The sequence below is a fragment of the Podospora pseudopauciseta genome, chromosome 1, assembly GCF_035222475.1.
Source record: "Podospora pseudopauciseta strain CBS 411.78 chromosome 1, whole genome shotgun sequence".
In the NCBI taxonomy this organism is placed as follows: domain Eukaryota; kingdom Fungi; phylum Ascomycota; class Sordariomycetes; order Sordariales; family Podosporaceae; genus Podospora; species Podospora pseudopauciseta.
This window is the reverse complement of record NC_085892.1, coordinates 2,281,196-2,307,279: the sequence shown is the minus strand read 5'-3', so window position 1 is coordinate 2,307,279 and position 26,084 is coordinate 2,281,196. Positions and strand designations below refer to the sequence as shown.

Genomic DNA, 26,084 nt, shown 5'->3' with positions numbered 1-26,084 from the left:
ACTCGGTAGAGTCACCGTTTCGACGGGTTAGTGCTGCAGATCCATCGCATCGGGACTGCTTGCACTATACAATCAAGGTGAAATATGATGATGAACATCCAAGAAGCAGCCTATACCATGGTACTCGAGGATCGTCGAGAAGCTCGACCCGAGGATCTGCGAGAACCAAAATCAACTGCTGACAACGTTGCAGTGAAGCAACTGCGGTAGAGTTTGACAGCATCATTGACCTGCTCCATCGATGTCTCACTTTCTGGCGTCAAATTTCATCCTGTACTAGCTTGGGAAGGGATTCAGCGTACAACACCGCCACACCGTGAAGATGTACCCCCAGAATGTCTCCCCAAGGAAGCAATCCCATGTGGTTGGCACAATCAGTTCAAATACCGGCACTAATGCATGCCACGCATCCTCATCCAGCCCAGGGGCACCCAAACGCCCAAGGTTGCTCTACCTGGGTATCTTACAGTACCATCAGGCTTATATTTTCCAGCAAGTATTATATTTTCCAGCAAGTATTAACGGCCGAAAGCAATCCCTGCCCATGTGAGGGGGAACATCTGATGATTCCCTGGTCCCAGCCAAGAACCTCAAACGTGGTGGTCACACAATATGTCCGAGTTAGAAGCTCCGAGCCGAAAAATAGGGTAAGCAAGAGCTTTGCGTTGACCACGTCTTTAAACAGCTTCGGTGTTGGTAGCCGAAACACTCAGACGACTGTCCACGGACAATCCCTTACGAAGAACAAGGCCCCGAAATCCCAGGTCACAAGCCAAACACTACCCGTAGCACAAGGGGGGGTTTACACCCTCGGAACACGCGAGAACAATACCTCAGAAGGTTATTCTCAGCCTCCACCGGTCCGAACTACTTTATTCTTTACCGATGCCATGGCGTGGTGGCTTCCTCTGCCTCATTCATGATTTGAATTCATATTGCACAAAGTTGCACGGCATGCGGCCCAATCCGGACAGCACATTGGATCAAAGGTGCCTCTCTTGTTTCAAGACACCATCGCCAAGCATCCAATGGATCAACAACGAGAGGCGGTTTTGCCCCTCTCACTCTGGTTACCACCACGCTCGGGATAGGGCAACCAAAGCTCTCTTTCATCTCGATCCGAATCGGCATCGACAGAGAGGAAGAGCCCAAGGCTCTCTTCACACCCCGTCCGATTGGCCCGATTTCCACGCCCTCCCAGCTCAACATGCGCCAAACAGATAGACATATTGTTCAAAGACAACAGACGTCATTGTAAACCAGCAAAAAATCTTCAGTCTCACCAACAGCCACGTTGTCACCCACTCTCAAACATTTCCCCATTTAGGCGCCGACCACGAGCCTCGGGAGACACACCTGAAGGGTGGCATGAAAAGCAATGAAAAAAAGGGGTTTTTTTTTTTGTTGATTGTATGACCAAAGCCTGCAAGAATTGTATAATGTTTTACCATCATGTCACCGTCTGATCTATTCAGCCAAACCCAGCAGATCTGAAAACAAACCTGGGTATATCCCTTCAAGTAAACCCTCACCGCCAGGGCGAAAGGCTGGGGGTATGTTTCCTCATTTGACAGTGCGTCCTGCCAAATGTCATGTATGTTTCTCCCCTCTTGACATTGCGAACTGTCTCTTTTATCGCCACGTTTATCAAACAAACCTGGGAAGCCGCGGTATTGGCCAATTCCACACCTACCCCTAGGTAACCTCTAGGCGCCTATCAACCTCACTTCGGAAAGGACTGCCGGGGGCGCCGGGTTTCCCGTCACACAGAAAGCCCATCACAGCACGTGGTCGTGGGTTGGGGGATCAATCCTTCAAAGGGGTGACACACACACACAGAGAGAGAAAATCAGTCTTGATAACACCAGGCCATCCTCATGCGAGAAAATCCAGAAAAGGAAAGAAGGCAACTACTACCGGGCAGCTTGTTGTTATACCTCGGAGCCGAGTGATCTTCTTTTTGCCACAGCGGCAGGCGAAGGACAATAGCTAAAGAGGCAAGATTAGACGTGTGAGATGGGTACAGAACTAGAGGATGCCTGATCTAGGTACTGTTCAACGTTTGATGACGTCGAGGAAGGATGGTCAGTTATTTCTGGAGGGGCGGTATCCTACAGAATCTAGGGTAGGGTCGAAACCCATGCAGGGACTTTCTGGGGAGGTGTTGCGGTAGGTGTAGCCGCGGGTCGGGCGATTTTTCAGATTGTGGCTGTTTCTGGGTCTTCTTAACAGCTGAGTGTTTCTTTTTTTTTTTTTTTTTTTTTTTTTTTTCTTGGTTCGTGATGTGCTGGTTGTTCACACCGACTTGCTAGAGGCGAGTTTGACCCCACCGAGGTCTGGACTTTGACCTTTACTTTGGGTTCAACCTTTCCGCCTTGTCATCATCCGATTCGGGAATCTTTGGTTTGTTGTTGCTCACTTCGAGTTTTGACATAATCCTTCTCACCCAGGATCGGAGTTTAGCTTCCTGATGTGTTCTCCATGAGTATCTGAGGTACCTCAATCTTTCCTCGAGCATGAAGTCCTCATATAATGTCAAACTGACCAATGTCCAGTCTTTTCGAACCCCCAACGAGTTCCCGACTGCTGTCCTATCAACAATATCAGCCACATAAGCTGAACGCCATGGCCAAAAACGCATGTAGGTTCACTCCGATGAGGCATACCGTTCCTGCTGCCGCGCGGACATGATGCCCGGTACCTTGCATTCCCCCTCACGCCTTGTGGCTGTTAATTAGCACTGGTCTGACGTTATCCCTGGGCCCCCGACCACCAAAGCAAGGACGCACACAAACACGAGCGATTATTACGTGAGCTATTACATACACCCACCAGCCTATACGGATGCAAAAAAGAGAAATATCAACCTTTTGGGGTAGGTGGTGGTTTGCATACTTCAATAATGCAACGTTATGGCTAAAATGCGAAAACAGGTCCAGGCACGAACGGCACCGAAGCAGCGAACGGTGAATCGCCCCGGCGCGTCCCAGCTGATTGGTGGCGCTCTGGGTAATTGTGGGGTGTGCAACAGGGGCCCACGAAACATGTACATGGCCCGCTTTTTTCCCGCTGATGGCGTGTCATTGAACGCTGGGAGTCGGTTGATGTTTTCGTCCGGTCGAGCCGGATCCTATTAAACTCGGTGTTGGTTGTGTTGTTGATGGTAAAAAAGCTGCCTGGGCTTGTCATGGTTGGGACTTGTCATGCCATGCCCTGCTGTCTGGTCTTTTGTTCTGTCTTGTTGCGCCTCAGCCTTCCAAATGTCTGAGAAAGTTGAGCCATGACGTGAATCGATTGGAGGCGCGGGGTCCCCTGCCGAGACACCTTGAGGGCTGAATGAAGGTGAAATCAAGGTGGGCTGAAAGAAACGAAGGAATGCTCCAACGGGAACACGATAATCACCGGCCCGGGGGTTACTGTATAGAAGAGGTAATTACTTCCATACGAGAGAAGTGAGAGCGCAGCGCGGCGCCCTCACGCCCACAATTTGGCCGCTATACCAAACGTGCTTCGGTCACGTTGAGGGTGTAGGGACCTAAGGGCCCGTGCTGCTTGGCCCATGCCATTGAATTGCGTTGGATGCCACCGTGATCACTCGCCATGCGTTGGGGTGTCAGTGGCCGTCAGTGTGTGTCTAGACACTGCCAGGGTGCTTCGTCAGCAGCCTTCACAGCGGACCCGCGCGTTTTGGGGAATTTGATGAATGCCGCCCAAACGAAAGGGAAGCCAGACCAGACCGCCAACCGCTCCTCCATTGATTCACTGCTTGTGCTTGATCACTCAGCCCATCGGACCGGGCCACCGACCCCAGCCCACCCGAACTGCTTGGAGCTAGCGACCGATTCCAGGTTGCAGCCCGCCAACTTTGTCTGACCAGTGACGACCACTCACACCCGCCTCTCACTCGCTGATTTTCCTATTGCCTCTGCACCACCGCCATTTTCCCTGTTTTTCCCTTTCCCTCTTGCTCATCCACCCTCCCCTCGTTCCCACCACCACCATCGACGCTCGTTATTCGCGCCATTTCGACGGCGACAGTGGATTGAGGAAGAAGGAGGAATTCAAGGACCATTCGCTCGCTCTTAAGAGATCTGAAATTGTGAAAGGTGGCTCGGTACGGATTATAAGCGACGACGACATCCCGACACTTGCATCTTGGCTTCCTGGGCTGTTTTCTTCGGCTTCGACAAAACAACGAATCGACAAAGACTTGGCCGACTCCAGAAACGGAGCTGGCAGTATTTGAGAGGGATACCAAGGAAGGAAAAGCGACTGTTTTACCGATAGCGACGTCACCCAAGTGCCGACGACCAAACAAAGACCCTCTCCGAATCGATCCAGGACGAAGGAAACAAACAACAGCATTTGTCTGCATCCCTTCTTTCTTCTATCTCTCCGACGTTCCCGGTCGCCGCTAGTTTAAACACTTTTCGGGCGCCTGTCAGAGGAGAATTGGCTTTTCGGACGACAGGCGGGCGCTTGTGTCAACGTCACCAGCCCTCCAGGCGATCGGTTGGCTGTCCTGCTGATCACTGCATCGTGGTTTCCTGCAGCCAGCAGCGGTTTCTTTCCGTCGGGATTTGCGACACATCGACAGCCTCCCATCGTCAATCAACAACATATTAGCTGCAGGCACTTTACACTAGCTTCAATCTTGTTTGCCAACATTCTTCGCAATGGGTACGTTCAACTACCATCGCTCATCTCCCTGAAGGACGTACTGCGCAACGTCAATTTCGAGATGTAACCGACTTGTGTTTCCCACAGCCCCGTACTGACTGTTCACTGCAGACATCGTTCTTATTCCCGAGGGGCAGCTGCCTGCTTGTGTGAAGGATTGTGGTGTTCTATACGATGTCAACGGAGGCTGCGTACCACCAGGTGCGCCCCCAGCCGACAACAGCGTCTACAATAGCTGCTTCTGCAACGACCCTAGGTTGGCAGCCTGGAAGACGGGCACTACAGGAGTATGCCCCGATGCGTGTGCATCTGACCCGTCTGCCTACTCGAGAATCCAACAGTGGTTTTCGGGCTTTTGCTCCAATGTACAACCCACCACTGCCGGGCAACAAACGACGTCCACATCGACAGTGCGGCCCGCGCAGAACTCTACTGGCGGCACCTGGTAAGACGACACTTTCGCGACACCCGAGACTTTTTGGCTAACCAAGGCTCACAGGATCGAGACACATTACCAATGGGTAATTTTCTTGGTGATCATGGTGGTGGCGATAGTCGGTATCTGGGTTGGCGCCTGCATCTGGAGGAAACGATACCTGCGTAAGAAGGACCGCCAGTACGCCTTGGGTGCCAACCTCGCGCATGCCACCGAGTCAGGGAGAGTCGTGCCAAACGAAAGCAACTCTGGGTCAATTCATCGTCCATCAGCCGGTATGTTCGAACCAGCGCCCCTCAGCGCTGCCCGGGTTTACGAGGAGAAGCCGAAAGAGAAGAAGAGGTGGATTGTCAAGGAGAGGACGTGAGGGGCTCAGGAATGAGTGGTTTTTCTGGATACCAGTCCAACATCATATTGAACCGCATCGACTTCATCAGCAACTCACTACGCATTGCACAAACACAATACTCTCTGGAGACCCAGAGAGGTATAGAAGTAAATAACACACAGAACTAAACACCCACTATATCACCAAAACAGTGCGGTGTGTGCATGGGACGGGTTGGTTTGGGAAAGGGGCCCAGGGGAAAAACCAGGTTTCAGGGATCTTTTTTTTTGGTGCATTCGAAGTGGAATTCTCGATGCATTATACCCCATCACTCTCCCTTTTTTTCTTTTTGGGCTATTCGATGCTTTTTTCCTTCTAATTTTCGTTCTTCTCACGTAGGTATTTGAAACAAACGCAGTATAATATCTTTTTTTTTCACCACCTTTTGTACCTTTCCTTGGAACGTTCCTCACTGCATTGTGTGTGTGCTGTGGTTGGTTCAGGCAGGTATCTACCAAGGGAGGAGACATTGGGAATGGATGGGCATCTTTTGGTGGATTGGCGAGTCACTCCTTTTTTTTTGCATTATTGATGATGGGCAATGAGCTGGTTTTGGATAGGACACGTGGATTTTGGGTTTTGGTTATACCTACACGCTCCTTTTTTTTTTTTTTTTTTTTTTTTGGCTAGGGAAAGAAAGGGGAGTGAAGGGCGCTGGTGGGAAAGTTCAAGTATAAAAGGGGTTAGGTATTTATATAAAGTGCATACCGTTTGATATGGAGAATGGAGAGACGAATTCTGTTGCTGAGAGTGAGATTCCTTGGGTATAGTTGCGGTGAGGCGGTGATGTTGCGAGTTAGCAGTGGTGTGACGCTGTTGATGTGTCGTTGCGCGCCCGCTGCGGCACTGTGAGACAAGATCAAGGCCTTGAAAGTTTGGTAAAGACGCTTTTACAAAGCACAGGCATACTATTCATGAGATGAGGCATTTTGACTACTCTTTGGGGTCCTCTTCTGAAGTAGGCTGAGCACTCTCCATCCCCTCTGCACCACACGACGTCCGCTGTGGCGTAGGCTGGCCAAGCCCCCAAGACTCGTCATCCATCGAACCTCAAACCACGCACGCCCCAAACAGCCACATCAGGACCTTCTTTCTGGCCTGGTGAGGAGACCTACCCAGGTGTTGTTTCAACAGTCTTCGCTCAGGTTTGTACAGTAGCAGTTTAAATCCGACTCTGGAACAAAAGCCAGATCGAATTCGCCGTGGCCCTCTCAACATAGGTACAATTCTAAAATGAACAATGCAACGAAACAATAAATCCCCTTGTGGTGTAGTTGGCTATCACGTTCGGCTGTAAATGGCAATTTATCGATACCGAAAGGTCACCGGCTCGATTCCGGTCGAGGGGACACAACTTCATTTTTTATCAACTGTTTTTATGCACAGCTCTTTTTTCCTATCTATTTCCCCCCTACACAGCCACCTTTTTCTTTCCCTTTTGCTTCCTTTCCTACTCACTTGAGAAGGACACCCCCTTTCTGCTTGTGCAGCTGGCTGAGTGCGTAGCGACAGTCTGGGCTACCCCATTCGGATGTTCACCCCTTTTCTTAGTTGCTCTTTTTCTTTTCTCTTCTCGTACTGCTTCTTCATTCTATATCCAACCAACGATTAGTAGGCTTATCATCGCGAGCTCTCTCACATTCTCCTGTTTCAGCACACAAAACAGAAAAAGTCTGATCGGATGTTGCGTTTGCTTTGGTGCAAGATTACCGCTGCCGTCAGCTGACCTAGGTACCTTGCCCAACCATTCTGGACAGAGGAAGGATGCTGCATGTTGAGATAGGCCTCTATCAGCACCACTTACCAACGGCGATTATATATCGAGAAATAGCCCATATGCCTTATGCAATAGTTCAGAGGCCTGGAAAGCAGGCAATGGTTTGCCCATCAAGAGAGCATCCAAGAGGGATCGATCCAAAAATTGTTTGCTAGGCAAAGTAATCCGCATGCACCACAAAAGCCCCAATATCTCGGCATCGACTGTACCCATTTCCCATTCCAATTTACCCATTCTATGCTATGTCTGTTTTTATACCTGTTCCACCACCCCCTCGAAGAAAACAAAAGACCTCCACCCGTGTTCCGTCGTCGTCATCATCATCATCATGGCTACCACCACCAACCAACAAGCTACCTCAGAGGCAAACTCTTCGCCTCCAAAATCGCCTGCTCCTCCGCAGCATCCATATAAAGATCAATCAAGCAACCCGCCGACCAAGCCTGAGTAGGTGACTGCATCCAGCATTAGCACATCGTCATCATCAATCGTTATAACTTCAAAAAGAAACTCACAGAATCAGCACACTCCTCCCCACCCTTCTGCGTCAATTCGGTCAACCCCGCCCATGGGCTCCGCTCAATCATCTCTTTACACCCAATCAGTCTCCTCGTCACCTGCTGGAACGCCTCCGTCCTTCCCTCCGCATCCTCCTTCCCCCTTCTCATCAGATCAAACTTGAGCAGCGCCCTCAAGAAGAACCCCGTAGGCCACAGCCACTCCGGCCCCTGGTGATAGTTCCTCCCTTTACTCGTCGCAAAATCATCACTGTCCTCACTGTTGCGGTAATAAGGCCTATAGTTCAAATCGCTCGGGTCAAGCGTAGCCATGCCCGTCGGGCCGCGAAGGGCAGAGTCCGCAATCCAAAGCGCGTGCATGGCATGCTCGGGGACAAACAGATCCGGGGCGGCGGTCATGGCAATGGGGAAGTTGGGACGGAGCTGGTAGTCCTCGTATTCCTTGCCGGATTTGTACAAGTCCTTGTAGATGCCACGGCGGTTGATGATGGCAGGGTTGACGTCGTAGTCCTTGTCGTCTTCGGAAGAGATGGGGACAAAGTAGCAGCGCTCAAAGTTCTTCTTGATGAGAGCGGCCCAGTCCTTGAAGGTGATGGTTGAGCCGTCGGCTTTTCTGACGCCGGATTGGTCGTGTTTGCCTTGCTCGTGGAGGGAGGCAAACCACTTGAGACCGCTGTACAACAGACCGGTGATCTCAACGGCGGCGCCGTCACGGGGAGTGCCCGGGACGCCCTTGGAGCGAGCTCTTTCGCTTTCGCCCATCTTGTCCATCCAAGTGCCGCAATTGTCTTGGTTGCCACCGAACACAAAACCATTGGACCAGTCGACCTTGATCTCTTGGTTGAAGCCATTGTCACTCATCTGCATGTCGAGGTTAGGGCCGGCATTGGCCTCGCGGAACTTCATGCCCTCGGCGTGGCGCTGGAAGACCTCCTGGATGATCTCGCGGATGGTGCTCTCCTTGCTGTAGGCACGAGGGTCGGCGGTATCAAAGTAGGCGTCGTCATATGGCAGGAACCGTCTCTTGACCTTCTCGTCAAGCAGCGACAGCCCATCAGGAACGATCCGTGTGTAGTCTTGGATGCACTGCAAGAAGAACCAAACAGAGTCTCTGGCGTTGTATCGCGGAGTGTTACCACTACCGAGAAGGTTGGGGATCATGCCGTGTTTCAGCACACTAGCAAAGGCACGGATGTGTTCCTTGGCCTCATCGAAGCGACCGGTACCGAGGTAGAGACCACGGAGAGAGATGAAGACGTCGCGTCCCCAGCAGCGAGCCCATTCAACAGCAAAGTGAGGAAGGCCAGCAGCGAGCGATGGGACCAGGCGATCAGGGTAGAGCGAGGCGGACTTGACAAGACCAGTCTGCTGAACGCTCACCATGCTGAGGCTTTGGAGGAACCATTGCCCCTTCTGAACATTGTTGTTCATGAGGGAAATGCCCCTTTCGAATGCAGCCATATACGCAGTCCTGAGAACCAGGGCAAAGTACCGCGGGAGAAGGAAGCTAGGAATACCACGGATGGCATCGAACCGCTCCTTGAGCCACGCAGCAGGCTTACCCAACCGCTTGTAGTTCTCCTTCTTGGCCGCACGCTCAAGTCTACCCAGGGTATAGTCCAGCGCCCACTGTCCATCACGAAGGTTTTGGCACAGTGGGTGAGCCAGGTTATTGTCCCTGATGATATCCTTCATGATGCTCCACCAGCCCTGAAGACCAGCATAGACAAGCTTGCCATGTCCGGGAATGTCATAAACGCCATCTCTCCCCTCGCTGGCGTCACGTTCTTCCGGCTCGCACTTATACAGAAGGAAGTTGAGATCAACCAGGTCAAGCTCGGCCATCGCGGCCTTGGCTCCGGACGTAACAAAGGTGTCCAAACCACTCGAGTGCTCCGCCGCGGGGATCCAAGTCTCAAAGAGCGCAATGCTGCCAGGAGGGAACTTTTCGCGGACAGTGATAATGGTGTCTTGGCCCTTGACCTCCATACGAACGCCAGGGAGACCAATAAGACGACTGGGAAGGCCACGGAGCAGCTTCTTGTCGCTCAGAACCTCTTCCACAGCCTCTTTGCTTGCATCAACCTCGAGCATCCAGCTACCAAGGTGTTTGGCTTTGGTGCCGGTCAGGTGGACGGGGTTGAAAGCGCCATTCCCGTTTCCATATCCCGGAAACGCGGTATGGGCAATGAGGAAGTATCCCTTGCGAGATACTGGGTGAACTCTGTGAACAGTGACATACTGATCTTCGTGGTGGATATGCGTCTCATCATAGCCATCCATACCCATCAGGGTGTGGATCTGGTTGAGAAGCTTCTTGACACCAGCGATGCCACCCTTGCCTTCGCCGACCTTGACTGGGAACTTGGATGATTCGGATGTGTACAGTCTGGTCTCGTGGACAAGCTCGATCAGACGAGGATAGATCTCGTCGTAACCCATGACGCTGCCGGTAGCACTCGCGCACATGCTGACAAGGGCAGCATTGGGCAGCGTGTCACGGGCATCGCGCTTCTGAGCAGGAACCTCGTTATCGTGGGTGCAGTCCATGAAGAGTGCCTGGACAGGAACTGGCTTGATGCGGCGAATGATCTCACGTGTGAAATGTCCGTTCGCACCATTGGTACCGTTTGTGCCGTTGGTCTTGGAGCCACTGCGAACATCCGCACTCGAGATCTCATCCACCTCGAAGCTGCCAATGGGGCGACCACCATGACGGTGAACAAGACGGCTCAGCTCGCCAGTGCTCCACGCCTGCATGGCCTCACGAATGAGAGAGCTGATGCCAAGTCTCTTGACAAAGACATAGTCCATCTCCTCGGAGCCCGTAAAGAGCTCGGCGACAACATATAGATTAGGTCTCACGCGGCGAGCCTCGTCGAGGATGTGCTCGGCAACGTGAAGAGGAGTCGAGTGGCAGTTGTCAATGCGGAAGCCGGCAAAGTACTTGGCTAACATGCGAGCATACTTGGTCATGTGTTCCCACAGCCATGGGCTGTCTTGAGGCCCGGCACCATATCTGAGCTTGGTGCAATCACCCCAGACGATAACCTCACGGCGAAGGTAGACTCGGGATTCAGGGCCGGCATTGTCGACCAGAGCATTTCCACCCCAGACCCAGCCGTTGTTCACAAGCACCAAGTCCTCCTTCCTGTGCTTTTTGGTCTTCTCATTCAGAGGCAGACGAGTGAAGTAAGTCTCAATCAAGGGGTTCGCCTGGTTGATCGGTCCAAGCTTTGGGCCGTTGTCATCCAACCGGACATACTTGATACGGTTGAAGACCTGCTGGAGAGTATCGGCAACTTCAGCGTCGTATTCCTCGTAGAAGGGCACATTGACAACGTCTAGGATCTTGACAAGGGCGTTGCGAGCAGCGGCTTGGTCGGCAGCGCTGCCCTTGTTTCCTTCGTACTTGCCAAACAGAACGGATAAGAGGGCCGCAGCCACACTGGGGTCGGCACGCCTCCTAAAACGCTCTCCTAGACGATCCATGTTTTGAAGACCGTGCTTGGTGATCCATTGCGCTTGTTCCTCAAGGGAAGTAGAGCGAAGGCCGTCTAGACCATGGCTGCCGATGGAACCGTCTGGGAAGTTGGTCCGGCCAACGACCCAAGATTCGACAGCCGCATCAGCATCCCGTTCGACGTCCAGAACATAGTACTCCCAGAGGCGGATCTCAGCAATGACTTCCTTCTTGATCGCACCCATGATCAGCACCAAATCGTCAACAGACTTGAGTTCCGTAGGCAACCCGAGGTCTCCCAGCTTGAAGCCCAACTCGAGCAGCTTGGTGTCCAGAAGATATGCCGACTCGAGCCATGGTGCTGTGGTGAGATTGTAGCCAGCTTCTGGGTGCTCCAGAAGCCACTCGCTGTTGTGTGCTGTGTGGTTGAGGACAATGTCGGTCAAGCTGAGAAGAGAGTGGTTCTTTTCGAGGCTGTCGACCAACTTCTTCACATCCTTCTCCCCCCCAGGGAAACAGACTGGGTCCCACCCGAGCTGGTCGTAGAGACTGTATGGGGAATTCGAGTCACCTCTCACTTGCAGTGGCGTGAAGTGGACCATGTTGTAGCCCCTGTCGCTGATGCCACGGAGATGTTTCTCCCAGTCATTGGGATACTTGCCCATAAACTTGCTAATAATAGAGAATACGGACAGTGCAGGCAGCGGCAGCGGTTGACCATCGAGAGAAAGCCGTGGTGCAACATCGATGTAGTATGTTGGTGTCTGTTTGGTCTGGACCTTGGCGTTGCCATTTGTCTGAGGCTTCAAGTTGTTTGCAAGGTCGGGCAGCTCGGCGTATGTGGTGTAAAAGGCATAAGCACCGGCTTCGTAGATGGGGATCGAGATCTCAAGTGTGCGGTTGAAATCGGGGACAAGCCTAGTAAAACAGATTAGTCTTTGTGGTACGACATGTATTGCATTCCCAGACAACAAACATACTTGAACTCTCGAAATTTGTCCCGGCGGAACTCTTGTCCCTGTTCGGGAATGTTGACCCACAAGCTGCCATGGCGGCAGATGCTCGATGTGCCCTCGATGGCAAATCGAATGGTCACGGGGTCGTTGGTCTTGGGTGCCAGATAGATGTACTCGCCGGCGACCTGGGGCGAGCCATCATCGTTGAGAGGCAGCAGGTAAACCTCGTTGGAAACCATGGTTTTGGGGATCATGGTGAAAGAAGGGAAAAAAAAAGGGGGGCGAACTTGGGAGCTAATAGGGAGCTGTAGATGCAGCTAGTCGAGGTACGGTATCCGTAAGGTACCAATGGTGATGGACGTTGCCCCGCGTCGGGTCCAAATGGTGCCAAAAAGGCAGATGATCTACCTCCTTCTTCTGTCTGAAAAGCACCAGATGAGACAGAAACAGAGGCAGAGAGAGCGCAGAAGTCGCGAGGACATCACAGAGAGAGCTCTACCCCGAGCTAAGTACGATTCGAAAGAGTATCCGACACCCTGTCGTGACAAGCCACGTCGAAAGCTGGTTCGCTACCTGTGGGCGGAACCGTCTGACACCAAGGTTAGGTTGGCCTGCGTGTCAATCGCGAGGCGCTAGGGAATCGGCAGCTTAGCGGAGCTTGGTTCTGTGGTTCTCGGACAGCTTCGTGCGGGTTTGGATCGTTGGAGCTGAAAAGCAGGGAACAGCAGCACTGTAAGGGTATGGGGTCTCTATGCAGGGAAGAAAGCAGATGCAGAAAAGTTGGAAGGCATGGATGGGGTGAAGCCATTCCTATTCAACCTCCTGAGAGGCAGGGGTTGTGGGAGCAGCACACAATAACAGGGCACTTGGAAACCTACGCCGCTGTCTGCAGCCTGCAGGTCCCATGGGATTGTCCAGAGGCTTGGAGAGAAAAGACGGAAATGGAAGTTCAAAGGCGCAGAACGCCCCGGCTCGTAGGCCTATGCATGGGCCTGCGATATCCAAGAATACTGTAATGTCGTCAGATTGACAGGCACAAGCGGGCAACCGACAGTGCGGCCCGGCGGGGTCCTTGTTGGTTTCAATTTTCAATGGCACCAACCTATCCATCAAGCCCGATCGGAGCGGCACCTGAAGCAAAATCTCTTCCATCCCGCTCCAAGGTGAGCACCGACACCGAGAGAGTCCGATGTTTTCGCCCGTTCCCTATATAAGTGGTGGGTGCTTCGAGCCTCCTGAGACTCGATAGCGGGGCAGTTTTGGTTTGATCCCAAAACATTGTGATAGGTGGCGAGCCTCCTTCATGAGCTCCGGTGGTTCCGCGTGTCAAAACCCGTGTCAAACTGCCATCCACTTGTCTATAGGAGGAGCTTTCCGTGTTCCCCTTGAATGATCCCACGTTGTTTCCGCCTGATGGTGATGGTGGTGACGAGGCCGGAGTGAGAAATATTAGGAGAGCCGTCGCCCGGTGCCCCGCATGTTTTAGCGCATCTCAGCGCCCATGTTCGATGACATCACGCAGAATCGAGGGGCTTGGCGAATTGCACGCCGTAGAGTCCAGACCGCTTGTTGACCCCCGCCCCGTGGCCCCCCCTGCTGCGGCTGGAACTTGATCTGTTGATGTCCTCAGCGGCATCTTGGCAACATACAAGCCTCACAACAGGTAGCTGTTCGGAACTCTTATAGGTGACCGAAACCGAAGCACATCTTGGAATGTTGGAACGATAGCATCGTGGTATCGATCTTTGTTTCAATGATAAAGCGAGAACAGGATACCTATGCAAGAGCCCTATTCCCTAGGCAAAATCCAGAGTCGGAAGTCGACAAAGGCCTGATTGAGCAACACCTGAGAGATCGCAAAAGAATCGCAGAGGCCAGCCGATGGTGAACCTTGATGACCTCCAACGGTGATGGTTCTGACTCGACAACCACCACTTTGATTCTGTACCAACGGTGGTGGTGTTATATACAAACTCCAGACGACCCCGAGAAGCGAATGGTTTGGCAGCGAGCTTATGCACTTCTACCATATGTGCATGTTGAAGCCCCATTCATCCTGTAGGTACTGATCCTGCAGAAACGCATGTCCCAGCAACACCGGCGTCCAAGCAGCGGCCCGACCCTGGCTACAGCACGAGGGGATTCTGTCACGGACGTCCAAGTGATGCGGCTCAAGTCCTGGGCCGGCATCCGGTGCTCCGGGGTCCGTTGATACCATCTCGTATTAGAACGATCGCCATATTCACTGTGGTATTCGCGATAACAGCCTTGGTGTTGAAGGCCGAGGCATGGTTGTATTGCAGAAATTATCAGCGCATGGGCAGGTAATTATCGCATTATCAGGAGCCGTTGCTCTTCAAGCCTCGGCAGAGTCTTGTGACCAATGTGAGGATATTTCCGGAGCGAGGAGGAGGCCCTCACGGAGATAAGGTCTGATATGTTGATAAGAGCCTCGGTGAATGAGAGATTCTGTATGTCGATTATGGCCGAGATGGCTTGGCGACCTCGGTGAACGGAGGTTTGAACGGCGATGGCCGAGGCGAGCCGTGTGTGGTTACGGAAGGCCCGCAATCACAAGCTCGCGCTGAGCTGTCAGCCACGACCTAAAATAAAAATGGAAGGGAAAAGAGGCAGGCGGTGAACAATTTTCTGCCAATTAAGTCCTCCCTGGCAACCCCCTTTGCGTCATGCCTTTCGGAATGGGCCAACCGCGTCGCAGCACTTCCGGCCAGTGGCGGTCATCGAACCAGTTCACAAGCTGATTGACAAAGACACACACAGCCAGCAGCCAGAGACAGTTGAAAAGTCCCCTATTTGAATCCAGACCCCCCCCTCCCCGCCCCATCTCACCGTCCCCGCGCCCGGCCTCTTTTGTTTTGGCTCATGAGGATACTACGACTAGCGGACTACAAGAAGAGTCCCAACATCCCTCGCTTGCTGCTTCGGACCATTTTCTCTGCTGCTTGTTCCATTCCCAAGCCTTGTCGCTTATCGCCCTTCCCTTGCTCGACGCCGGACCTGCCCCATTCTTCCTGTCGGAATATCCACTCGCATAGCGGCCCATCCCGGTACCCCATTCTCAAAGCCGAAGCCAGACCCTCACCCGAAGCCAGAACTTGCCGGCAAAGTCGTGCTTTCTCATCTCACCTCCTCAACAATCCCGATCACCATTGCGGCGTCGCTCCCTCTCCTCGTCCAACCCCGCTCCGCTGCCGCAATCTAGACCCTCTTGGTCTTGCTCCACCGCTTGGCTATTCCAACATTGCTGTGCCATTAGCTGCCCCTCTCACTCTCAACAACAAGCAGCAGCCGTCTCACCGCCGTACGACACACTCTCAATCCGCCAAAATGACCGTACCGGACTCTTTTCCGCACAAGCACAAGGTCGCAGTGATTGGATCCGGAAACTGGGGCACCACTGTCGGCAAGGTCATTGCTGAGAGCACGAGCGAGCACCCAGATGTTTTCGAGAAGGATGTTCAGATGTGGGTGTACGAGGAGAAGGTGAGAGTTGACGGCGAGACTCGGAACCTGACCGAGGTCATCAACACAAAGCACCAAAACACAAAGTACCTCGAGGGCATTAACCTTCCGACCAACCTCATCGCCAACCCCAGCATCGAGGATGCTGTCAAGGACGCCACCATTCTCATCTTCAACTTTCCACACGAGTTCATCAACAACATCTGCAGACAACTCAAGGGCAAGATCCTCCCCTATGCCCGCGGCGTGAGCTGCATCAAGGGTGTGACCGTAACCGACGACAAGATCGAACTCATCTGCGAGTTCATTGGCGAGCAGCTTGAGATTTATTGCGGTGCCCTGAGCGGAGCCAACATTGCCAGCGAAATCGCCAACGAGAACTGGTGCGAGACCACCATTGCTTACAACACACCTCCTTGCGACCGCCACGTGGCCAACGGAAACGGGCAAGCCAATGGCAACGGCAACGGGGCCTACGAGGAGCACCGCGACTCTCGTGGCCAGATTGTCAAGACGAAGCTCACACCCGTCCCGGAAGACTATCCCCCGCTGGACCACGAGGTCCTTCACACACTCTTCAGCCGTCCTTACTTCACCGTCTCGATGGTGTCTGACGTGGTGGGTGTCTCACTTGGCGGTGCGCTCAAGAACATCGTCGCTATTGCCTGTGGCTTTGTGGAGGGTCACGGCTGGAACATGACTGCCAAGACTGCCGTCATGCGTCGTGGCATGTTGGAGATCATCCAGTTCGCTCGCGAGTTCTACCCCGAGACCATCCAGCCAGCAACGCTCTGGGAGGAGAGTGCCGGGTGGGGTGACATGATTGTCAGCTGCACCGCTGCCCGCAACTGGCGGTACTCCAAGATGGCGGTTGAGCGCGGAGTGTCCATTCAGGAGATTGAGCGTACGGAGCTCAACGGGCAGAAGCTGCAGGGCATTTCGACCTCGCGCGAAGTCAGCAGCTTCTTGAGGGCGCGCGGTATCGAGGACAAGTATCCTCTGTTCAAGCTCGTCGACGGCATTCTGGACGGCAAGGTCAATGTTAATGACATTCCTAGCCTCTTCAGAAAGAATTAGGTTTCAAAAGTCATCTTTTTCTTACCCAGGACATAGGCATGAGGGACGGGCGGGGTTCATGGGGAGTCTTTAAGTTTTGGTACTGTCAAAAATAACATGTATTTAACCTGCCTTATAGGCGGGTAAGAGGAGGGGCCGCAAGGACCGGGTTGGTATCGGGTCTGGGGACTGGGAAATGCATACCTTGTACCAACAAAGGTTTGACAGTTTGCATATGGCTCTGGCATAACGGGATAATGATGGACTACATGTTGTCCTCTTTTTTTCTGAAAGTAGGGATTGTTCATGGCTACAAACATATACAATTGCTTTGGGCGAATCAAAATGCATTGCTTATCGGTGGAGAAGAGAGATAAATGTGTCTCTGCTGGCATTGAGTGCATATGTTCAAGTAACAAAAACAAAAACAAAACTCGCGAACTCCTCGCCAGCGTTGTCTAGAAACTTGGACACTTTGAGATGACATTATGTACCGTTGTTTATACAGAAACTGAACTGACGCTCGCGTCAGCCTATGGCTTTCCGAGATGTCTTGGTCCTCGGAAGATGGATGATATTCGATATCCACCCTCTTCGGACTTCTTTCCTCGGACTCTCACTCTCTTCATCTCCATGACCTACACCAACAGAACTCTCCTCTCGTCCACCGTCCCCCTCTCCCTTCTCCCACTCCCCCACCGTTCCCCGACCCAACTCCTCTGCCCGTCCGTCTCCTCCTCCTCGAGCGTCCTCTCCCCGTCCCCGAAGATGGGCTTGGCGACGTAATCGTAACTTGCCCAGACGATATTAAACAACACCATCGTCCCTGCCACGACCCACTTGGGCGCCCTGCCCTTCTCGTCACTGAACAACCGACCCCCAAACATGGCTGTTATGACCCAGGGCGCCCAGAAGCTGAGGAAGAGTACCTGGCCGAGTTTCTGGAGGCAGGTGGTTGCGGTGTAGGGCCGGAGGGATTGGAGGTAGGCTTGGTAGTCTTGAGGGAGGTCGTGTTCTGCTGCGCCGGTGGTGAGGAGGGAGAGGTAGCGGGGGGAGGGCTGGGCGTAGTCTGCTTGCGGGCGGCGGACGGGGAGGAGGAATTTTTGGATCCAAGAGGGGAGTTCAGGCTTGGGGCATTTGTCACCGTCACCGTCGTCATTGTTGGTGGGGCTGCGATCGTCTTCTTTCGGGGGCTTATCTGGAATATCGGGGAGGCGTGGGGCATAGAGCGTTCTCGCGAGGAACGGTCTGGGAGGGACGGGAATGTCGGGTTTTTCTGGGACGCCGATCGTGGCTGGCAAGGGGAAACATGGCACGAGAATGTCGTGGTAGCTTGCGCCGCCGCCTTCGGTGGTGATGATTTTGGCGTAGTCTTCTGCCGTTACTTCGTAGACTACGCCGACGAGGCCTTTGGTCCAGTTGATTGGTCTGCGCTGTCGATTGCTGGAAGAGAAAGGGGGCATCTTTGGGGGGTCAGGGAGGTCGGGCATGTCAGGGACTTTGGGGGGCAGTTTTGGAGGTTCTGGGAGTTTACGCAGGGCGGTGTTGGCGAAACATGGTTCGCGATATGGGAGACCGGGCAGGTCAAAGGTTAGGTCGAGAGAAGGGGCGGATACGTTGATTTGGCTTACGGGACGGATGCCGCGCATGCCCAGGAAGGTCTTTGAGCACATGTTGGAGCCATAGGCGAGGTAGAGGACAGTATTGGATTTGGAGGGCTCATGGTGGGCGTTTCTCGTGAGGATTGGCTCGGTCGGGAAGGGCTCGCCGGTTGTGGGCACGGCATCGGCTTCGAGGAGACGGGTGGCCGGCGTGGGTGGGATTGAGGAGATGGGAGGATATGTTGGCTTGGATGGTCTGGCAGCCCAGGACCAGAGGACTTGGACATGTTTCAAACTCCAGAGAGCGGTGTCTTCTTTGGTTTCCGGATTCGATGGCGCAAGTGGGCCTGTGGCTGTTGAGGCTGCTTTTAAAGACATGTTGGTGGTTTTACACAACAGTTAATTACCTGTTTGGGTGGTTGATGGATGGCGCAATTCACAATGGTGATGGCAAATCAAGCACTGGGTGGCTTATATAGGAACTGTCTCGCTGTCCCGTCCCCTGCCGGCCCAGGCTTACCGGAAGCTTTTGGAGTTGCACAGCGGTGCCCACGTAATTGGCAGGGATCTTCTGGACTGAAGGTTCATCCGTTGTCCGCTACCCTATTTTCTGGAATTCGGGTTTAGCCCAACTCCGAGTAACACGATGACAAAGCATCAGTTTGGAGGCTCGGAGACTTTGTCGCCGTATTTTTCAAATCTCCAGGAGGATTATCAGGCTGACAGCCGTACGTATTTGTGCCTGTGGCTGTTGAAGCACCGTGAGCTCCTGGTCCTCACAAAATCTGTGGTAGTTAGCTCCTCATGACCAATGGTAAGAGAAATCCGGGATTTCCTGCATGCTCTTAATGAACGTCTAGCTTTAACCACCTTTCACCAGCTCCAACAACTTCCTATTCTACCATGACTAAGGCATTGAGAATAGATTCAGACTTCCTTAGAAAATCCGGTTCTGTCAATTTGTGGCAGTCACGTTGCGAGGTTGAATCAATGAGTCGGTAGCAATATCTTTAACTCTCGATTAACAATGTTCCGGACAAAGCCTTGGTACTATCGGTGCTTATCCCTGGAAGGTTCGATTCTGCAACTTCATGACTTTTTGGCTAACCCGGTCAATTATAGATGCTTGATATCGACAATTTTCTTTAGAATCCCAGCACTGTCTAATGTACCCCAATCCATTCCTCTCCCCATAAGAGCGGGTGACACAAAAGGGACATACCAGGGGCTGACATGGGGGAAGACTGTGGCGAAGTGTCTTATACTCCCACCCTGCCTACAAATTAATCGAGCCACCAAACCACCCAAATCGCAGTCACTTACACAGGAACCTCCAATTTTAACCAACCGTATTTTAACCGTCCTGTGGCCAAAGGCCTCCGAATTTTGAACAGGAGTAGGCCTGTGGCACTATACCCTTAAAATATTTTCCTAGGCTCTTAGAGAGTGTGGTTGGGGAGGAGGACGTGTGAAGAGGGGGTCTTTATTTGGTGTCTCAATTATTTTGTGGGCAGGGTGACTACTTTGTGTTCTACTGGTTTAAATGTTTGCTGTCATAGGCAGTCTTTCTTTTTTGATGAAACCTTCCCTGACCTGTTGGGGCCCAGTTCATCACTATCACAAATTCATGCACAAGCCTCAACAGTACGTCCAGCAGCATGTGGTTTACTACTTCCCCTTCTATTTGGCTGAACTGAAGTAGCCCGACCTACCCCATGAACTCGAAATCCCGTTTGAAGAAAACACAATGCTGGTCCTCTGAACGCCTTCGCTCATAAGTGTAAAATCTGGGTGAAAAGCCATAACTCCATCCCAACCAAACTCCACAGGATACCAATCCCAATCTTTGGCCTTCAGCCACAACACTCCTAGTTTTCCACCCTAACCATGAATCATTTATTATGAAACTTCATGGTAGGCAACCCTTAGGCAAAAGCCTCGCAAACTCAGAGTGGTCCACCAGCACCGAGGAAGAATGGCATATATCGCAAGACTGGTAGCTCAGCATCGACATCTTTGTCTTGCTTGTTGTCGGGAGTACCTGTAACTTGCGCGTCATCGGTGTTTGGGCGAGACTGGACTCTGTTCCGCAACGAGCTCTTGACTTTGGCGGAATGGGAGTCGACCTTGCCTCCTTTCTTGACTGATTTGAGCGTCTCAAAGGTGATGTACTGGGACGTGGTGGAGAAAAAAGATCTTTGTGGTGTAGATGATCCCCCGCCAGTCGGTGACTCATAATAATCTGACAAGAATTGCTTCGGGACCCTCAGGCGGCGAACAGGGACTTTGGCCGGGAGTGGTGATACGAGAAGGCGAGCAGATGCCTGTTGAGGAGGAGGCGGAGGTCTGGTAGACACACCAGAATAGTCGATGTTCCACACCTGGCTTTTGTTGATGGGAGAGTAGATCTTCAAGTGGAAGACATTGTCCTGGGAATTGGGCACCAAAAGTTCCTTCGCTTTCCACTCTTTCCATCTCTTGACATCGTCAAAACCCATGGTAACACAGTTGAGTCTTCTAACGCTGGGAAGAGAGGTGACTGGTTGGTTGCTCGCTGGGCGGATGGCCGAAAAGGCACTGCGAGAGAGGAACGTAGATGACATTTCGATGGTAGTTTGATGAATGGATCGTTTCTGTATCGTGATTTGGGTCATTCAGTGCTAACGGTGAAGACGGTAGTTGAATGGGGAGAGGATGGATGGGCTTGCCAAGTGGCACAGAGAAGAAGACACACTTTATAGTACTTTCAGATTGAGGAGCCTGGCTGTGAGCTTGATTCACTTGGGGCTTTGCTGGGAGCAACTTGAATCTGCAGTGAACATGGCTGTTGCTCCAATTGAAGCTATTCGTCAGGCTCAGTTGAATAGCACCGACGAGGGAATGGGAGCAACACATACAGTTAGCTGCTCCAGAATGCCTCCCCAAGACGCTCCCAAAGACCCGCATCACGTGTGAATACACATCTTCACCTCCGTAAAATGAATGAGTGAATAAAAAACCGACGAGGCGCACAGTATGGCTGCTGGGACTGTGAAGGCGAGAGTCTAATACCATTCATTCCCTGGAGTTCCCAGTCAAGCCCAGTCACCGCAAATGATAGCTATGTGGTGTCCTGAAGATGAACAATAGGGTTATAGCCTTCATACCTATATTGATACTCTCAATTCCATCTCTAGGTAGCCAAACATTGTGTTTTGGTTTTTCGTCCGGCTAGAACTGTTTGTTGCTGGGAGTCAGACAGGTTCCCATGTGAAGAGGCTTACGCCTTCATGATTAGGGCACACTTGACAGCTGCACAAAGTTACCGGCGAAGTGTTGACACCGAGGCATAAGCCTGATAAGGTTTTGGATACGTTGCCGTTTCCTTCATTGCTGTTTCCCATCGACAAACAACAACAACCTTGGCTCTGGACATTGCGTGCCTTCACGTTTGCGAGTCCAGCTCCGAATACCTTATACCAAATGCTCCTCTCACGACTTCCGAATGTCCAGATTCTGAATGACAACCACATCTCTGATACTTCACATTCAAACACTTGGTCGGTTCAGCCTCGCGACGTGGGCTGTGACGTGTGTTGTCTTCACAAGATTCACCCGGGCGGCCATCCAGGCGTGGCACGGTCCTTGATCTCTGTCTGCAACTGCTTGGCATGCCAAGCGCGGGCAAGATCGCTTGGTGACGTCTTTCTCTTTGAGCATCTGAGCATCTGACAGTTGCGATCATTTTTGCGCCCGACTCCAGAACCTGAAGACTTGAGACTCGGGAGTAAAGAGATATCTGGAGGGAAGCCGGAAGTGTCCTTTTGCACGACGAGGACAAAAAAACCACCGACCAGAGGAAGCCAGAAAGTGTTTGTGGAATTGCGGAAAGCCCTGCGCTGGAGACAAGACAGCATCGACAGGCGGCGGCCTGTGACGGGCATTTTGGCTTGCGCACTGCCACGATGGCTGGCCTTCAAAGGTGCGTGTAAGTCACCACAAAACTGCGGGGTCTCTATAAGGTCGGTCCCGCAGCCCACACTGCCCGCACCCCGTCAAAACTTCGAGACTCGATTCTACATCGTTTGTGATTTCTGCCTGCGCAATTCTTGCTCTCTGGCCAACCCCACAGCCCGCATTGACCGCGCGCTCTACTCCGTATTCATTTGAAGATCGCGCTAGCATTGTCTGTTCGTATATAACAATCTGTAGTCGTTAACACCGCGCCGGAAGACCGAAGACCTCGCAACCCCCGGCTGCCTTTGACTGGTACAACCTACGCTTCAACGTGTCGCGACTCCTCTACCACACTCGCGCAACCCGTGAACAGCTTCTCCTCGACGGCGCTAGTGACATCTCTCTCGCCCTACCGGTATTACCCCCCTCATCGCTCCGTTCGCGAAGCCCCTCCCCGTCGCTGCCCTCCCAGTCCTACCGCGGTTCAAGGAGCTCCGGCCAGCCCCGCCGAACGGCGTCAACTTCACCTGACCCAGAATCTATTTCAACCAGCTCTTCTCCGTCGCGCGGACCCCGTTCTTCCAGGATCATGGGATTCCGAAACAGCATGGCCAGGCGTTTCGGGGATACTGTGAGCAGAACTTCCCCTTCTTTATCAACATTTTCTCCCCCCAGTTCCCGGGTCACGGGGATGGCCAGTACAAAATCCAAGGCCCAAAAATTCCATCTCCGTCTCACAACCAACCCCCGCACCAAGAGCAGACAGGGCAGACAACCCGGGAAAGTCGAGCCCAGGATCAAGAAGCCCGACATGTCTTCTCTTCGCACTGCTACGACCAAGGGCCGAAGCAGTGCGCGTGCGAGCAGTCCAGCTACTATCTCTCGATACTCTACCAGGACCTCACGGAGACTGACCAATGCACAGCTGGGATCGGGCTCAACCCAGTATCTATCATGTAAGTGCTTCTATCTTGCTCCCATCGTGGTATGTTCTCCTGCTAACAATCCATCCCAACCAGACTATGACATCTGCCGTACGTTTCCAAACTTTGCGACTTTTCGATCTCTTATGGCAAGCAAACCAGATCTAACTGAGGCTCTAGTGACGACGGAGGATGTTAGGTCCCTCCGAAACGACTGGCTGACAGATAATGTATGTATCTGCTGGCGCTGTTGTGCTGGACCAAGCTAACATGATCGTAGAACATTGCCTTCTGGGAAGAGTACGTCTAGAGGGTGAAGAGGGTTCTGTTGAAGCTCCCAACAGTCACCAAGCTTCCCCCCTCCCCCCGAAACACCGCGTCTCTAACATGTGGTTTAGATGGCTCGAACGGGAGGTCCTCATCAAGTACCCCGAGGCGAAGATCGTCCTGCTTCGTCCCAGCATGACGTTCCTGATGATGCAATCAAGCGACGTCAGGAGTATAGCAAGCGCCCTGCCAAACTTTGACCAGATCACACATATCTTTCTTCCAGTCAACGACGCACGCGACAGCACCAGATCCGACCTCGGCTCTCACTGGTCGTTGCTCCTGGTGTCCAAAATCGATGGCGTTGCGTTTCACTACGACTCGCTGGGTGGCGCGAACTATTACGAAGCCCAAAAGTGCACCGATCGGCTAAGTAAGGTGTTGGGCCAGGCTCTACGATTTTACCAGATGAACGACTGCCCACAGCAGGAGAATAGCAGCGACTGCGGCGTCTACGTCTGTATTCTTATGAGGCATCTCCTGATCAAGAAGTTGCTCAACGCCAACGCTACTGAAAAGGTGTCAATGTCGATGGCCGGCAAAGCGGTCGACAGCCGCAGCGGTCGAAAAGAGATGATGAACATTATCGAAAGTCTGCGAAAAGAAGGCGAGAGAAGACGCAGTGCATCACCATTTCCATCCTCATCAACCCCGCCACGCATCGATTGATGGGTTGCCACCAAGCGTTCGATTGACGATTACAATCTGGCTCCAAACGGACCAAATAGAACAGAGGTTGAGATGAGGCGTTTATCGGATGCTATCACTAGACATCTTGAAGTTGAGCTCTGTGGTTCCTTCTTGTAACTGTATTCAGCACACCAGTCGGGGTTTGCCGCATGTTTTGGGTCATTCACAGCATTTTGGTATGAGAGTTGAGCCCTATCGCAACTGTTGGTTCTTAGTATGAAGTCATCATATTCGAGGGCGGAATTCATGGAGGCAATGATTGCTGTTGAGGTGGAGGTATTTTACTCGAGATGGCTTTCTGAGAGTAGTTGTTCCGGCTTTACATTGAAAGCATCACGACGATGGATCTGCAGTCCTGTGCCTCTACCTTCACGGAGGCGCTGGCTATCTACGAGGGAGAGCAGGTGTTTAGGAGTTAGGCAGGCAGGACACGAGTACCCCTTTGTTTTAAAGGCGCGAGGGCAGGCTTTGAGCAATTGGAGATGAAAAATGGGAAGAAAGAGGGGTGCGGTTTGGGTAACATCATCTGGTTTATCTCGTTAATTGGAGAGGATGGAGGGGGGTTATGTCGCATTACGATACCCACATCACACAAAGCCAACATCTGCATTATCACTATGCATGGTTATGTTTACAATTCTTCTAGACAGCACAACAGAAGTTCGCGTTAAGCAATCTAGTGAACGGTTATTGTATACTCATATTGTCTCAACATTCGTCATTCCTGTCGTTATTACAGCAGTTTGAAGGGTATATACATAGATAAGAAAAACACACATGACGTGTAGCCATTATTTGCCAAGAAAAGCAGGATTCTGCTCCATAGTAGAAGAGATGAACCCCCTCAACGCCGCCCACCGATTCGAAGTCGCTGCCTCTTGCGCCGCTATCGCGGTCCCCTCTGTCTCCATCTTTGACTGCTCTTCCGCCTGTTTCTTGGCCGTGTTCTGGTTTATCGTCGCCGTGCTACTCGCGCTCGTCACGGTAGCCAACTGCGCCAGGTTATGCCCAAACCGGGACATCTCCCCCTTGACGACCCTCTCCTTCCTCTTTAGCGCCCCCGGCCTAGACTTTATACTTTTGTGTCTGACTTTCCCCTGCAGGGCCTGCTCGTTATCCATTGCACCTTCGTCCTCCATCTCATCTTCAATGTCGTCAAGGACATCCCCGAGCGAGTCGAGAGTTGTCTTTAGCTGGGTCTTGGCTTTTTTGGCCTGGCGCTTCTTGTGGTTCTTGAGTGCTGTGGAGGAGGAGGGCTTGGTGATTTTGGAGACGAAGGAGGAGTGTTTGATTAGGCGCTTGTCGCGCTTGGAGTTGATGAAGGAGTCGGTTACGTGGTTGTCTTCGCGGTGGGTTTTGCGGGGGATGGTTGGGTCGGCGAGGCGGGCGAGGGCTTTTTGGCGGGCGGTGGGGCGCTTTCCTGGGACTGTGGGAGCCTGGGAGAGAATGTTAGGTTGGAGATGAGAAGGTATTGGTGGATTTGAGTTAAATACCATGGTTGTTTGGTGTGAGAGGTGGCTGACAAAAATGTGCGAGAGGTGGCTTATCGCAATGCGTGACAAGTCGCAGTCGCAAAGCGACAGGGAGAGCATGGCAGTTTGGACTTTTTAGTGGGGCATGTGAGTTCACCGCCTTTGGTGGGTAGGGGTCGGCTTTTGACGAGCGCCAAGGCTGATCCTTCTTTTGGCGGGGGAGGGGCAAAGCTCAGCCCTATGGATTTTCGTCTGCTGGGGTGAAGTGGATTGGATTTCTGAAAGTCGATCATATTGGTGATAGCGAATTTGTTCGTTAGTCTGTATGTTTCTAAGCGAGGGTTTCTATTGTGTTAGAGTTCCTTGTACCTGTGTAGG

The 26,084-nt window shown here is 52.4% G+C and overlaps 7 protein-coding genes and 1 non-coding gene across 8 annotated transcripts; 3 read left to right on the top strand and 5 right to left on the bottom strand.

Moving 5' to 3' along the window:
- Positions 1-2,277: 2,277 nt before the first annotated feature.
- QC763_106210 (uncharacterized protein) lies at positions 2,278-6,280 on the top strand. The gene is made up of 4 exons (XM_062907194.1): positions 2,278-2,494; positions 2,556-4,680; positions 4,792-5,125; positions 5,180-6,280. The coding sequence occupies exons 2-4, from the start codon at positions 4,677-4,679 to the stop codon at positions 5,481-5,483; spliced, it is 642 nt and encodes a 213-aa protein (XP_062770121.1). The 5' UTR covers positions 2,278-2,494; positions 2,556-4,676; the 3' UTR covers positions 5,484-6,280.
- Positions 6,281-6,763: 483 nt separating this feature from the next.
- On the bottom strand, positions 6,764-6,853 carry QC763_0007540. Its single transcript has one exon. It is a non-coding gene; the product is annotated as a tRNA-Tyr (tRNA).
- Positions 6,854-7,389: 536 nt separating this feature from the next.
- Positions 7,390-16,930, bottom strand: GDB1 (bifunctional 4-alpha-glucanotransferase/amylo-alpha-1,6-glucosidase). Its single transcript, XM_062907193.1, has 3 exons — positions 12,243-16,930; positions 7,797-12,180; positions 7,390-7,736 (listed from the first exon to the last, which is right to left on the bottom strand). The coding sequence occupies exons 1-3, from the start codon at positions 12,470-12,472 to the stop codon at positions 7,635-7,637; spliced, it is 4,716 nt and encodes a 1,571-aa protein (XP_062770119.1). The 5' UTR covers positions 12,473-16,930; the 3' UTR covers positions 7,390-7,634.
- On the top strand, positions 15,102-16,778 carry GPD1 (glycerol-3-phosphate dehydrogenase; the record flags this gene model as incomplete). The annotated part of the gene is made up of 1 exon (XM_062907192.1): positions 15,102-16,778. One exon carries the CDS (start codon positions 15,102-15,104, stop codon positions 16,776-16,778), a length of 1,677 nt encoding a protein of 558 aa, XP_062770120.1.
- A 465-nt stretch (positions 16,931-17,395) lies between the features above and the next one.
- Positions 17,396-18,736, bottom strand: QC763_106180 (uncharacterized protein; the record flags this gene model as incomplete). The annotated part of the gene is made up of 1 exon (XM_062907191.1): positions 17,396-18,736. One exon carries the CDS (start codon positions 18,734-18,736, stop codon positions 17,396-17,398), a length of 1,341 nt encoding a protein of 446 aa, XP_062770118.1.
- A 1,568-nt stretch (positions 18,737-20,304) lies between these two features.
- Positions 20,305-20,961, bottom strand: QC763_106175 (uncharacterized protein; the record flags this gene model as incomplete). Its single annotated transcript, XM_062907190.1, has 1 exon — positions 20,305-20,961. The coding sequence occupies one exon, from the start codon at positions 20,959-20,961 to the stop codon at positions 20,305-20,307; it is 657 nt and encodes a 218-aa protein (XP_062770117.1).
- Positions 20,962-21,946: 985 nt separating this feature from the next.
- On the top strand, positions 21,947-24,983 carry QC763_106170 (uncharacterized protein). Its single transcript, XM_062907189.1, has 5 exons — positions 21,947-23,250; positions 23,314-23,328; positions 23,398-23,447; positions 23,498-23,517; positions 23,616-24,983. The coding sequence occupies exons 1-5, from the start codon at positions 22,884-22,886 to the stop codon at positions 24,211-24,213; spliced, it is 1,050 nt and encodes a 349-aa protein (XP_062770116.1). The 5' UTR covers positions 21,947-22,883; the 3' UTR covers positions 24,214-24,983.
- Positions 24,983-25,826, bottom strand: QC763_106160 (uncharacterized protein; the record flags this gene model as incomplete). Its single annotated transcript, XM_062907188.1, has 2 exons — positions 24,983-25,670; positions 25,728-25,826. The coding sequence occupies 2 exons, from the start codon at positions 25,824-25,826 to the stop codon at positions 25,026-25,028; spliced, it is 744 nt and encodes a 247-aa protein (XP_062770115.1). The 3' UTR covers positions 24,983-25,025.
- Between the last annotated feature and the right edge of the window lie 258 nt (positions 25,827-26,084).